Below are 12,500 nucleotides of genomic sequence, written 5' to 3'. Positions count from 1 at the left end.
CAGTACCCCAGAATGTCACGGTCATGTTCCCCTCAGGCGCAGGACTCGAGGTCAGAGGTAGCGGAGGGGTCGTGACCCTGACCGTTTTACTGCCAGGGGAGTTCATGGAGCAGACGCAGGGCCTCCTGGGGAAGATGAACGACGATCCCGAAGACGATCTGACCTCCAGCGACGGAACAGTCGTAGGGGTAGACAGCAGCCCTCAGGACATTTTCACTTTCGGAGCAGGATGTGAGTCTTTTTATTAATAAACTCTATTCAGCTTAATAATATAGAAGCCCTTATGATCAGTGAAGTGTGGTGTATCCAGATAACTCACGGTCTTATAGTAATATATATATATATATATATATATATATATATATATATATATATATATATATATATATATATATATATATATAGTTCATAGATCTGTGGTGCCTGGGGCAGAATAGGGAAGGGGGCGAGTTCAGGAGCGAGTTCAGATTCTGACAGCCTGATGAATGAAGCTGTCCTTCCATCTGTCGGTCCTGGCATGGAGACTCCGCAGTCTCCTCCCTGATGGCATCAGACTGAGGAAGCTGTGTGATGGGTGGGTGGGATCACCTGCAATGCGGGTGAGACGGGTCTCCTAAATGTCCTGGAGGAAGGGGAGAGAGAGAGACACCAATAATCTTCTCAGCTGCTCTCACTATGCGCCGTAGCGTCTTCCGGCAGGATGCGTTGCGAGCACCGTACCACACAGTGATGCGGCCGGATAGAATTCTCTCGATGGTGCCGACGTAAAAGATGTGCATGATGTAGTAGACGCTGCTGGGATTTCAGTCCAGGAGAGGTCCTCTGTGATGGGATTGTTGTTCTGAATTTCCGAGCTCCTACACAACCACATGCTCATTACGATAAAAAGACTAAATTAGAACATAAACTCTTCTGGTGGTTCTTAACATCTCAAAAATATCATTTGTACGTCACGTGACCTCACACGCGGTTAGTTTGGCGATTCTGAGAGCGAATACGTTTGAATTTTCGTGACATTTTTGATGTCGGAAATTCACTCCCGGATTAGTCGACTTTACCAAAGCCTCGTTTTGGGGAATAAGATCAAAAAGTAAGTGATGTCAAAACCTTAAAACCTGCTCGTTCCAACGTCGAGCAACGATCTGAGCATTTTAACGTCATGCCATTTTGTCAAATCCGCTCAAGACTCGAGCTTCACAGCGGACGAATAAAAAAAAAAAACGAGTGAACTTAAGACCTCGTTATTACGTCTCAGTCCGGTCCAAAGTCTTCACAGGTTTACTGCCGTTATCCAGTCGGATTAAACTCGGCTGATCGAACAAACCCCATGTGGCACATTTCATTTAAACACTAAAGTAAAACATTCCTGCGGTTCCTTACTACGGTACGCCTGAGCACCGGCTCGGAAACATTTATAAGCCGTGTTGTTTATTGGCTATTAAAAACTAGTTAATGCTTCCAGTATCGGTTCCAGAAGATTTTCGAATTCTTGCCGTGTGTCGGTTCTGGAATAGTGCAAAGCCTGAAACGCTCAAGTGGTTAAGGCTCTGGGTCGGTGATCAGGGTTCGAGCGCCAGCACTGCCGAGACGCCACTGTTGGGCCCTTGAGCAAGGCCCTTAACCCTTTCTGATCCAGGGAAACTGTATCATACTCCGACCCCAACTTCCTCGGTCGGGATATGTGAGGAAAAGAATTCCACTGCGCTATAATGAGTATGTGACGATAACAAAGGCTTTTATGCCCCATCACATTTTTCAGAATTCTTTTCATTTTATGTTGTGTATCGGTTCTAGAAGGTTGGTTTAAAAACCTGGAGCTTACAGTAGGCAATGTTCCTCGTCGGTTCTTTACAAACATTAACAAACCGACTATTGGTTGGTGTTGATCGTAGAACATCCCAAAGCTTGAGTACTGGTTCTAGAGCACTATCTAGAACATTAATGTTGGCTATTAAAACTAGTTAATTGGTTCCAGAAGATCTTAGAAACCTTACGGTGTGCCGGTTCTAGAGTAAGATCAAAGGCTTGCGAGGAGGACTGCACATCCGAAAAAATGATTAGGGTACAGGCGCTGGGCAACAAATAATCAACGAAAAAAACAACAGAAGAAGCCCACACACTGATAAACTGCCCCAATAAATTTAATGGTGCAACGTTTCGACCATCAGGTCTTCGTCAGGCTCAATATAAGGATGTGATCACCTCACCTCTATAAATAGGAGACAGGTGTATTACAGGTGTAGGCCTTAATTACACTCGCTTTCAAAATAAGGCACACTATACTGTACACAAAGCGTTAATCAACTCACATGTTACTAAGATCTCAAATATACACAGAAAAATAAAAAATAAAAAATATAACTCATCATTGAGCCCTAGTGGTGACAAAGTATTCAAAGTATAAATCCAATAACACTCTCTTTGCAATAATATTTTCTCAATACCACTCACTTACTTTCTGACACTTATCCGAACTTCTCGGGTCACGGGGAGCCTGTGCCTATCTCAGGCGTCATCGGGCATCGAGGCAGGATACACCCTGGATGGAGTGCCAACGCATCACAGGGCACACACACACACTCTCATTCACTCACACACACACACACACACACACACACTATGGACAAATTTTCCAGAGATGCCAATCAACCTACCATGCATGTCTTTGGTCCGGGGGAGGAAACCGGAGTACCCGGAGGAAACCCCCGAGGCACGGGGAGAACATGCAAACTCCACACACACAAGGCGGAGGTGGGAATCGAGCTGCATATCAGCATAGTTCTGAGGCTGAGCTGCATATCATCTGTAGAACATACACTGTGTTATGTATTGGTTCTAGAACATTTTAAATCCTGAAGCCTAGGCCAAGGTGAGTTTTGGTGTTTGAACTTTCCTGAGTAAGATCTTCCTGATTATGGATCATTCATCTTTCGAAAAATGTCTAGAACGTTCCTAAGCTATGTTGAATATTGGATCTAGAACATCGGATCCTAAGCTTTTTGATCGCCGGTTCAAGAACATTTAAAATCCAGCAATTCTTTATAACGACTTGTGGTGTGTTTCGTCTTGTTTCATAATCACTAGCTAGCACCTGCAGCAACCTATGAGAGCACTCCGTCTTGTATTTCTTTCAGGGGCCGTTACAAACGAGTCCTCTCTTTTCACCTACGACTCGGAGCACCTCCTAAACGAGTACCGTTTCTCCCCGAAGCACGATCCGTCGTTCGTCCCGCAGTTCTCGGTGAGCGAAGACCCTTCCGACCCGCTCCTGAGTCCTACGTTGAAGATGTGTGTAGGACACGGAGCTCAGTTCTGTAAATACGACACGCTAAGCACACGCAGTCTGGAGCTGGGCAACAACACGCTGCACGCCGTCCGCACTCACGCAGCCACGGTGCAGGACCTACAGCCTGGTGAGTGGATGCCGGAAATACTGAGTAATAAACCTGGGATTATTGTTACATTAAAAAATATTTTTTATCACTGTAGTTTTGTAATGAAGATTGCAGAGCGCCCATTGCACTGGACACTCACCAGATACAGACCGAGACACAAAAAGGTCACACAGGGACACATACAGACACACACACACATTGGGAACCACAGGCACACACATGGGGTCACATGGTGGGGGAAATAAAGGTGCACACAGGGACATAAAGGGACACTCAGGGACACACACGGAGACATACACAGGACATGAAGGGACACACATTGAGACATCTAGGGGCATAAATAGGACCCACATAGGGTCATAATGGGACATATACAGGGACACACACAGGGTCATAATGGGACATGTACAGGGACACACACAGGGTCATAATGGGACATGTACAGGGACACACACAGAGTCATAAGGGGACATGTACAGGGACACACATAGGGTCATAAGGGGACATGTCCAGGGACACACACAGGGTCATAAGGGGACATGTCCAGGGACACACACAGTGTCATAAGGGGACATGTCAAGGGACACACATAGGGTCATAAGGGGACATGTCAAGGGACACACATAGGGTCATAAGGGGACATGTCCAGGGACACACACAGGGTCATAAGGGGATAAAGATAAAGCGCTTACGTGCCTCAAAACTTTATATACTATCCTATAACTCATCATACTTTATAGAAACCCTCATCAGATCTGATACGACTTTAAAACTTCTGATCAGCGTTGTGTTATCGTTGTGTTATCATTGTGTTATCATTGTGTTATCATTGTGTTATCATTGTGTTATCATTGTGTTATCATTGTGTTATCATTGTGTTATCACACCTCAGACATGACATCACTTTAACCTTGAACCTTTATCTCTCCTATAAACTCTTTACACTGCTCTTAATAATCTAAGTGCTCTTGATTAGCTCTTACACTGAAGACATTTATCATTCAGTTATGTTTCAGCGTAAAAGATTCTTTTTAGATGTTTTACTAATCCGTATTGTTATATGTACACACTGTGCACTCAGTAGTGCACACTTACACACTGTGTACTCAGTAGTGCACACTTACACACTGTGCACTCAGTAGTGCACACTTACACACTGTGCACTCAGTAGTGCACACTTACACACTGTGCACTCAGTAGTGCACACTTACACACTGTGCACTCAGTAGTGCACACTTACACACTGTGCACTCAGTAGTGCACACTTACACACTGTGTACTCAGTAGTGCACACTTACACACTGTGCACTCAGTAGTGCACACTTACACACTGTGCACTCAGTAGTGCACACTTACACACTGTGCACTCAGTAATGCACTCTTACACATTGTACACTCAGTAGTGCACACTTACACACTGTGCACTCAGTAGTGCACACTTACACACTGTGCACTCAGTAGTGCACACTTACACACTGTGCACTCAGTAGTGCACACTTACACACTGTGCACTCAGTAGTGCACACTTACACACTGTGCACTCAGTAGTGCACACTTACACACTGTGCACTCAGTAGTGCACACTTACACACTGTGCACTCAGTAGTGCACACTTACACACTGTGCACTCAGTAGTGCACACTTACACACTGTGCACTCAGTAGTGCACACTTACACACTGTGCACTCAGTAGTGCACACTTACACACTGTGCACTCAGTAGTGCACACTTACACACTGTGCACTCAGTAGTGCACACTTAAACACTGTGTACTCAGTAGTGCACACTTACACACTGTGCACTCAGTAGTGCACACTTACACACTGTAGGGATACTGTGACCTGTGACTTCGACTCAATATTTTTCTGACCCTCAGTGGTGTCCTGTGGCTGGCTGCAGCCACCCAAGCATGGGGGAAAAGAAGGAACGGTGTATTTGAAGGGGGCAAACGTCAGATTCTCCTGTAACCATGGTTACCGTCTTCACGGCTCACGGGAGCGGGTGTGTCAGGAGGACGGACGGTGGTCAGGAGAGGACACGCACTGTGTTTCAGGTGAGCTGTGGAGCAATCTGTTATATAATAATAAGGGGAAATAAATATGTAGGTTTCCCTATTTATATATACATTTATTTATACATTTATATTCAATTAATATTTAGATTTTAAACAGTATATTTTCCTTTTTTATTATTTGTAATTTTATTTATTTTTTAATTTTTTAATTGATTTATTTATATTTTTTAACATCTAGTGCTCTTTGCGCCTCCTGTTTTATGTTTTAGCACAAATGTGTGTGTGAGTGTGTATTAATGTGTGAGTGTGTGTGTGTGTGTTTTGTGATTGTATGTTAATATATTAGTGTGTGTCTGTGGTCGTGTGTGTGATCGTGTGTGTGTGTGTGTGTGTGTGTGTGTGTGTGTGTGTGTGTGTGTGTGTGTGTGTGTGTGTGTGTGTGTGTGTATGTGTGTGTGTGTGTGTGGTTGTTGTCAGTGCCTGGGTTAGTGCAGTGGAGTAGAGTGTAATTCACTTTAACACACACTAGGTGGCAGTGTTTGCACACTCTGCTGTCTGTATGTTCGCCGTTTCTCAGCGTCTCACTGCAGATCGTTTGAATAACTTGTACCTTGTTAATTGTTTGTCATGAGATAATTTCTTCATTCCATTAATCATTTTTGATTAGTTATTTATTTAACTATGTTAATCTTTGTGTTTTTCCTTAGCCTGTCAATAGAGAAGCTCAGTTTGTGGCACTTTTTCAGTTTGTCATTTGTCAAAGTCATTCGTGTTCCCTTTGTCTCATTTATCCTTTACTCTGGGTGAATTTATTGATTATTTATTAAACTCTTGGTCGATTTTGTTGTTTTTTTAATTGTTAACTGTGGGTAAATTTCTCTGCTTGTGTATCGTTTATTCTAAGCAAATTTATTTGTTTATCGTTTACTCTGTTAGAAGTCTTGCTTTTTGTTTATTGTTTACTCTGTTAGAAGTCTTGCTTTTTGTTTATTGTTTACTCTGTTAGAAGTCTTGCTTTTTGTTTATTGTTTACTTACTCTGGATACATTTAATAGCTTTGTTTATTGTTTACTCTGGATACATTTAATAGCTTTGTTTATTGTTTACTCTGGATACATTTAATAGCTTTGTTTATTGTTTACTCTGGATACATTTAATAGCTTTGTTTATTGTTTACTCTGGATACATTTAATAGCTTTGTTTATTGTTTACTCTAGAAGAATTCTGTCGTTTACTCGTTTTAGTTTCATTTGACTTGTTTGTTGCTTACTCCGAGAGAGTGGGTAAATTTATTCAATTTGTTTGTTGTTCATGCTGTCTAAATTGATTTGATTCGTTTATTGTTTTGGTTGGATAAATACCGCATCTTTGTTCATCAATTTCTCTCAGAGAATGCTTCTACTTTTGTTTATTGTTAACTCTTGGAAATGTCATTCATAAATGCGTTGAGCGTTGAGGATCGCTGCGTATTTGTCCGAGTGCAGAAGTAGATGAGTGTGCGTCTGTCTCATGGTAATAGTTAAGCCTGCTGTCCGACCCCAGGCTTGGGAACGGGGACCCCATGCACTGCATATTTTAGTGTTTCCCAGATAAAACATCTGATTCGACTCGGATAATTAACGAGACGCGTCTGGCGGGTTAAAGCAGAGAAAATGTAAATGTTCAGGTGTGAGAAAGCTCAGTAGTGCCAAGTAAAACAGCTTAAAGCATAGCGCTTAGCAATAGCAAGGACAAACTAAACGCTAGTTACAGGAACTCTTTACACATGGATGTACTGTAGACTACAATGAACCGAGTGTTTATTAGGTAGATCTATCTGACTCCTTTGATGTTCAGAGGAAAACTCTTCCAGATGGACATTTGTGTATCGCGCACTTCTGGCACGGTCGGGCTTTCCGATCTTTAACAGCTCTTTCCACTCCATGTCAAAGACGTTTGACATGATGAACATCTCAGGACCGTGATCTCGGCCGCTGAAACGACGAAACCACCGGCGTGATGAAAAGTGTAAAATGTTTAGATACACTACAGTGTTTCAGATAATCCTCAGGGGTTCTAGGGGCCTCTGCCACTAGGGGGTGGTCAAATGTCTGGAATAGTTTTACTTCAAGTTTACTTACTTTAGTTTCTTCCACTTGATGTGGGCCATTTCAGTTACTTTTACCTCGTTTATTTGGTATACGTGTCACATTACGAGTCATTTATGCATCTTTGACGCATTTGCTTGTAAGTGTGGGTCATTTGTGTAACTTTTTTCATCTTAATTTGTTTGGTTTGTTGCTTTTATCTCACTGATCACTTGTATGATTCACAATTTATTGTGCTCTGCTGTGCAGCAGGACCCAAAACTCCGCATAGCGTGAGAGATGAAGGGCCACCATCACTGATTACATCAAGGTTTTATAGACAGAACTCAAGTAAATAAGATATGTAAAAGCAAAACATCATCAATCATTGGCTCAAAATCACAGCATGTTCGTCTCCTGATCAAGCTAATCTGGACCTGGCCAAGGTCTGCTAGAAGGCCTACTAGAAAATTTACTGGAAGTTGTTTATGCCTGATTCCCGACAACTCGTCTCCAGTCCCTACTGCCCTCGTCATAATCTTAAGAAAACAACCGATGACAATGTCAGTCACTAGTTACTACAGATACGAGGTAAAAGCATAGAAGGACAAAACATCTTTAGATTAGGAAACGGTGGCTTAGTGGTTAGCACGTTCGCCTCACACCTCCAGGGTTGGGGGTTCGATTCCCGCCTCCGCCTTGTGTGTGTGGAGTTTGCATGTTCTCCTCGTGCCTCGGGGGTTTCCTCCGGGTACTCCGGTTTCCTCCCCCGGTTCAAAGACATGCATGGTAGGTTGATTGGCATCTCTGGAATATTGTCCGTAGTGTGTGTGTGTGTGTGAGTGAATGAGAGTGTGTGTGTGCCCTGTGATGGGTTGGCACTCCGTCCAGAGTGTATCCTGCCTCGATGCCCAATGTCGCCTGAGATAGGCACAGGCTCCCCGTGACCCGAGAAGTTAGGTTAGAAGGTTAGAAGGTTACTTGTTTGGTATCCTGACTCCTACGCATAACTGTTTGATTCGAGCGGTCATGGTCCATTTAAAACGATGTCCAGCAGGTGCTTTGTTCTCAGACGTTGGAATTTGTTGAATCTGTACTGTTAGGGCCTTTTTACACCCGGTCACTTCATGTGTTTTCTCTGATCCGATACTGTAGCTACAGTATGTGATTTGTTAAAACTGTACCATTTACATCAGGCCACATAAACGCGTCTCGGCGTATCGGATATCGAACCGATCTTTCTAACTCCCGCCCAAAATGCTAATATATTTTACCTCATTTCTGGGGTAATTGAAATGGAACACACTTTGGTGTATGCGGTTTTCAGAACGCGATCAAAAAGAAGACGAAAAAACTGGTTACTACGGTTATGCTACAAAAAAACAGCGTTTACTGTTTGCTGCATTTTCGACCCGACGAGACGGCTGGGTGAAAGATCACCTGCGAGTGACCTACTTCCGTTTGGGAGGAGTATAGCGCTGACGTATGTGGCTCGAACAACCACATTCATTTACACCGGTCTAGTTTCATCTGAAACGCGTCCCAGGCCACCTCCTGAAGGGGTTCGTACCATCGGATTTAAATCCGTCTCCAAAACGTTTCGGAGGGCATTTAGACCTGGTCTTTTTACCCACGGATAGCTATCGGATCACAGAAAACGCAGGAAGTGGCCAGGTGTAAAAAGTCCCTAAGCCTGCATGGTTTTCAACATTCTCCTTCTACCTCTTCTCTAATCCACAAGCGGTTTTGTCCACTGGTCACTACTGCTTCTTTCTTTTATCATGTGTCTCGGTAAGATATTTGTTCAGGAGATGCTAACTAACATTATACACTGTTTAAACATAAGGTTAATTGCAAATATGCACCACTGCTCCTTCTTACCAGACTTGCATGAGTACATTTGTAGAAACCGCTCAAATATGGACTTATTTGCTGAGACTTTATTTCTGCCATTGGTGGTTTACGGTTACGACACTCGACAGATACCTTTATCTAAACCATTTGGATGCTTCAAATCAAATTTATAAAAAGGAGAAGTTGAGGGTTAAAGGGCCAAGGGCCAACCAATCGCAAGGATTTGAACTCCTGACCTTCTGCTCAATCATAGTCTAGCATCTTAACCACTCAGCTACGCTTGCATCACTGGTGCTCACTACTTACTTTGTTCTCTTCAGAGTTCTCCAGTCGTTTCAGAAGCACTACAAGACCAGGTACTCAAGACTTATTTAAGCAGAATTAAACTTGGGAACTTGTTCTTTATGGATGGCTGCTTTTGGGAATGACCTTTTGGTTAATGTAGGGCTGTAATCAACACCGCCATTGTCAAGTCCAAGATCAGTACTTGGACTCAAGCACAAGTAAAGACCGTGTCTTATTAAGGGGATCGAATTTAAATGAAAGTGAGACTGAAAACCAGAGAAGACCAAAGCTTTAACTCAACTAGCTGGCTTTTTGTGCATTGCTTACATTATGCTAAATGGTAAATGAACAGAAAGGCAACAAAATCATTATTTTTGCAAAAATCATCACACCAAGTTAGAGGGCTCAATTTTTACCCAAACCCAACGTGCATAATTTAGATTTATTTATTTTTTTTAAAGAAAGACTCGACCCGAGACAAACTCGAAAAACAGACCCGAGTGCGACCCGACCGGTTGGCAATTTTTTTTTAACCCGACTGGACTCGAATGTTGCACACACCGATGCAGCCCTGCATGCACCAGTCAGATAGAAAAGTAACCGCTGCAGCATGGATTCAAAATTGATTGACAGGTCTGTTTCAACAAAAATTAGCTTAGCTCCAGCAACACGATGTCGCAAGCGGTCTTGGCAAACAGAGGAGAGGTTGGAAAAGGACTCGAGTCGATGCACACACACGAGATACAGTAGTTCGGGTCTTTTCGGGTCCGTTCGGTAAAAACAGATTCATTTTAAATTACCCAAGACCCGATGCCGCTATTATTATACCCCACATATCCGAGGTACACGTGAAACTTTTAGACCTGAACCCGCTCAGGTCTCGGGTCGGACCTCGTGGACCCGTGAAGACCTCTATACCAAGTGCATCGACTAAGACAAAACCAAGTCATTATAAAAATTTCTCCAGACCACAAGTCATCAGACAATTTCATGACACTTCCGCTACATATCCTGTCCTTGGGTCGGACCATACCAACTCCCTCTGATCCTCCAGTGCCACTCGACTGGTCCCACCATCTCTCAGGGCATCAAGACTCTTCTCTGTTCTGGCACATGGGTCGTGGAATAAACTTCTCCTAGACGTCCGTACGACCGAGTCGCTTGAGTCTTTAAACGACGAAATAGGCAAGCTTAAGTAAAGGCTGTGTTTTAAAGGGATCGAGTCCAAGTAGTTCTTGCTAAACGTTAAACAAAAGGAAATGCAACACGACTCTCAGATGAGACCAAGACGATATTTGGTAAGTGGCCAAAACTGAGTGAGATCCAAGGACCGATGCAAGAAATCTGAAGCCAATATAAAAACATCTCAAGACCTTGAGTCATCGGACATCTTCGTGACCGTTCCACTACATTTCCTGTCCTTATTTTTGCACCATACCAGGCATCCTCTGATTGTCCAGCACCTCTCGACTGGTCCCAAAGTCAAGGCTCTTCTCTGAACTTCTCCTAAACGTCTGAATCACTCGCCGTCTTCAAAAGACGTGTAAAGACTCAAACTAGTACTTGTGCTACATCACCACAGAGTTTTAGATCTAGTGAACCTATGTAGGAGTTTCTCTGGATAAGAGCGGGAACACCGTGTTATCACAGATCGCTCTTGTTGAAACAACACAGTAGTCACATTTCTGCCATTTTTCACGGCAACGTAGTATTTATCAGCTACTGTCCATTACACCCATGTATTTTCTGAATTCCACCACCAGCCCAGCCACCTGGGGCAGCCCTGGGCTTTCCTTTTAAGTCGAGTCAGATGTGCCGCGGACGGAATTTAACAAAGAGCCGATGTGCCTCGACGAGAGGTTCTCGAACAAATGTCTACAGGCTGTTATTCTGATATTACCGCAATCATTTTTTTTTTACGTCTCAGTTCCGCCGTCTCCATCTCCTCCTGGTCTGCCCATCTGTTTTTTTTTTTTTTTGCATTCGTGTTCTTTAACCCTTAAGTCCTTCGATGTCATTGGAGCAGAACCACACACGCACTTCCTCCGTGATACACATCTACAGGATGGTTCTGTCCCGAATCAGATCTGGAGTTTATCCTGTGAACAGATGAAGACACTTAGCCGAGTCACGGTTCTTCTCTCCTGACCTCTGCTGTGTTTTTAGAGGGAAGAGAAGGAAGAAAGAAAAAAAGAAGAAAAAACTGGAGACTACCTGAGTATCTCGTTACTGACCTAAAAATATTGACGATGAATTTGTACCATTTGACATAAAACTTATCAGGTACAGTATGATGGTCATGAGAAGACACGTGTCTATCAGTGGAAACATTATGTAGGTCCCTCTTGTGCCACCAAACCAGCTGTGAACCCTAGTGGCATGAACGCCACAAGATCTCTAGAAGTTTGCTGTGGTGTCTATGGTATCATCACGAAGATGTTGGAAGCAGATCCTTTAAGTCCTGCAACTTGCAAGACTCGTTTGTCGAGTACGTCCAACATACAGGAAGTGCGGAGGTCAAGTCAACACTCCTTGTCATGTTCTTCAAACAAGTCCTGAACATTTTTTGCAGAGAACATTATCCTGCTAAAAGAGGACACTGCTGCAGACCAAGTACAGTAATAACTAATGGCAGTGTTTAAGTAGGTGCCAAGTGTCAAAGTAGCATCCATATCAATGCGGGACCCAAAGTTCATGAGGTTCCTCATCAGAACATTCTCTCCTCCTCATCAGACCAGGGCTCCTTCATCCATTGCTCCATGGTAGAGGTCTTCAAGGGTCCACTTAGATCCGAAAACCCGAGGTCAGACCGGAGACATGAGCGGGTTCGGGTCTAAAAGTTTCACTTGTGCCTCGGACACGGGTGGGGTATAATAATAGCAACAT

At 43.4% G+C, this 12,500-nt stretch overlaps 1 protein-coding gene across 1 annotated transcript in view; it reads left to right on the top strand.

Moving 5' to 3' along the window:
- The window catches only part of susd2 (sushi domain containing 2), a 35,384-nt gene that overhangs the window by 8,179 nt on the left and 14,705 nt on the right, over positions 1–12,500 (top strand). The window contains exons 11-13 of the mRNA XM_027162919.2: positions 1–231; positions 3,135–3,413; positions 5,272–5,448. The exon at positions 1–231 is cut by the window's left edge and continues 18 nt beyond it. Coding sequence (XP_027018720.2) covers positions 1–231; positions 3,135–3,413; positions 5,272–5,448 — 687 coding nt within the window. The remainder of the gene's footprint in view (positions 232–3,134; positions 3,414–5,271; positions 5,449–12,500) is intronic.

Source organism: Tachysurus fulvidraco, chromosome 9 (genome assembly GCF_022655615.1).
Source record: "Tachysurus fulvidraco isolate hzauxx_2018 chromosome 9, HZAU_PFXX_2.0, whole genome shotgun sequence".
NCBI lineage: Eukaryota > Metazoa > Chordata > Actinopteri > Siluriformes > Bagridae > Tachysurus > Tachysurus fulvidraco.
The sequence above is the reverse complement of the archived record's forward strand: the minus strand, read 5'-3'. Positions and strand labels throughout refer to the sequence as shown.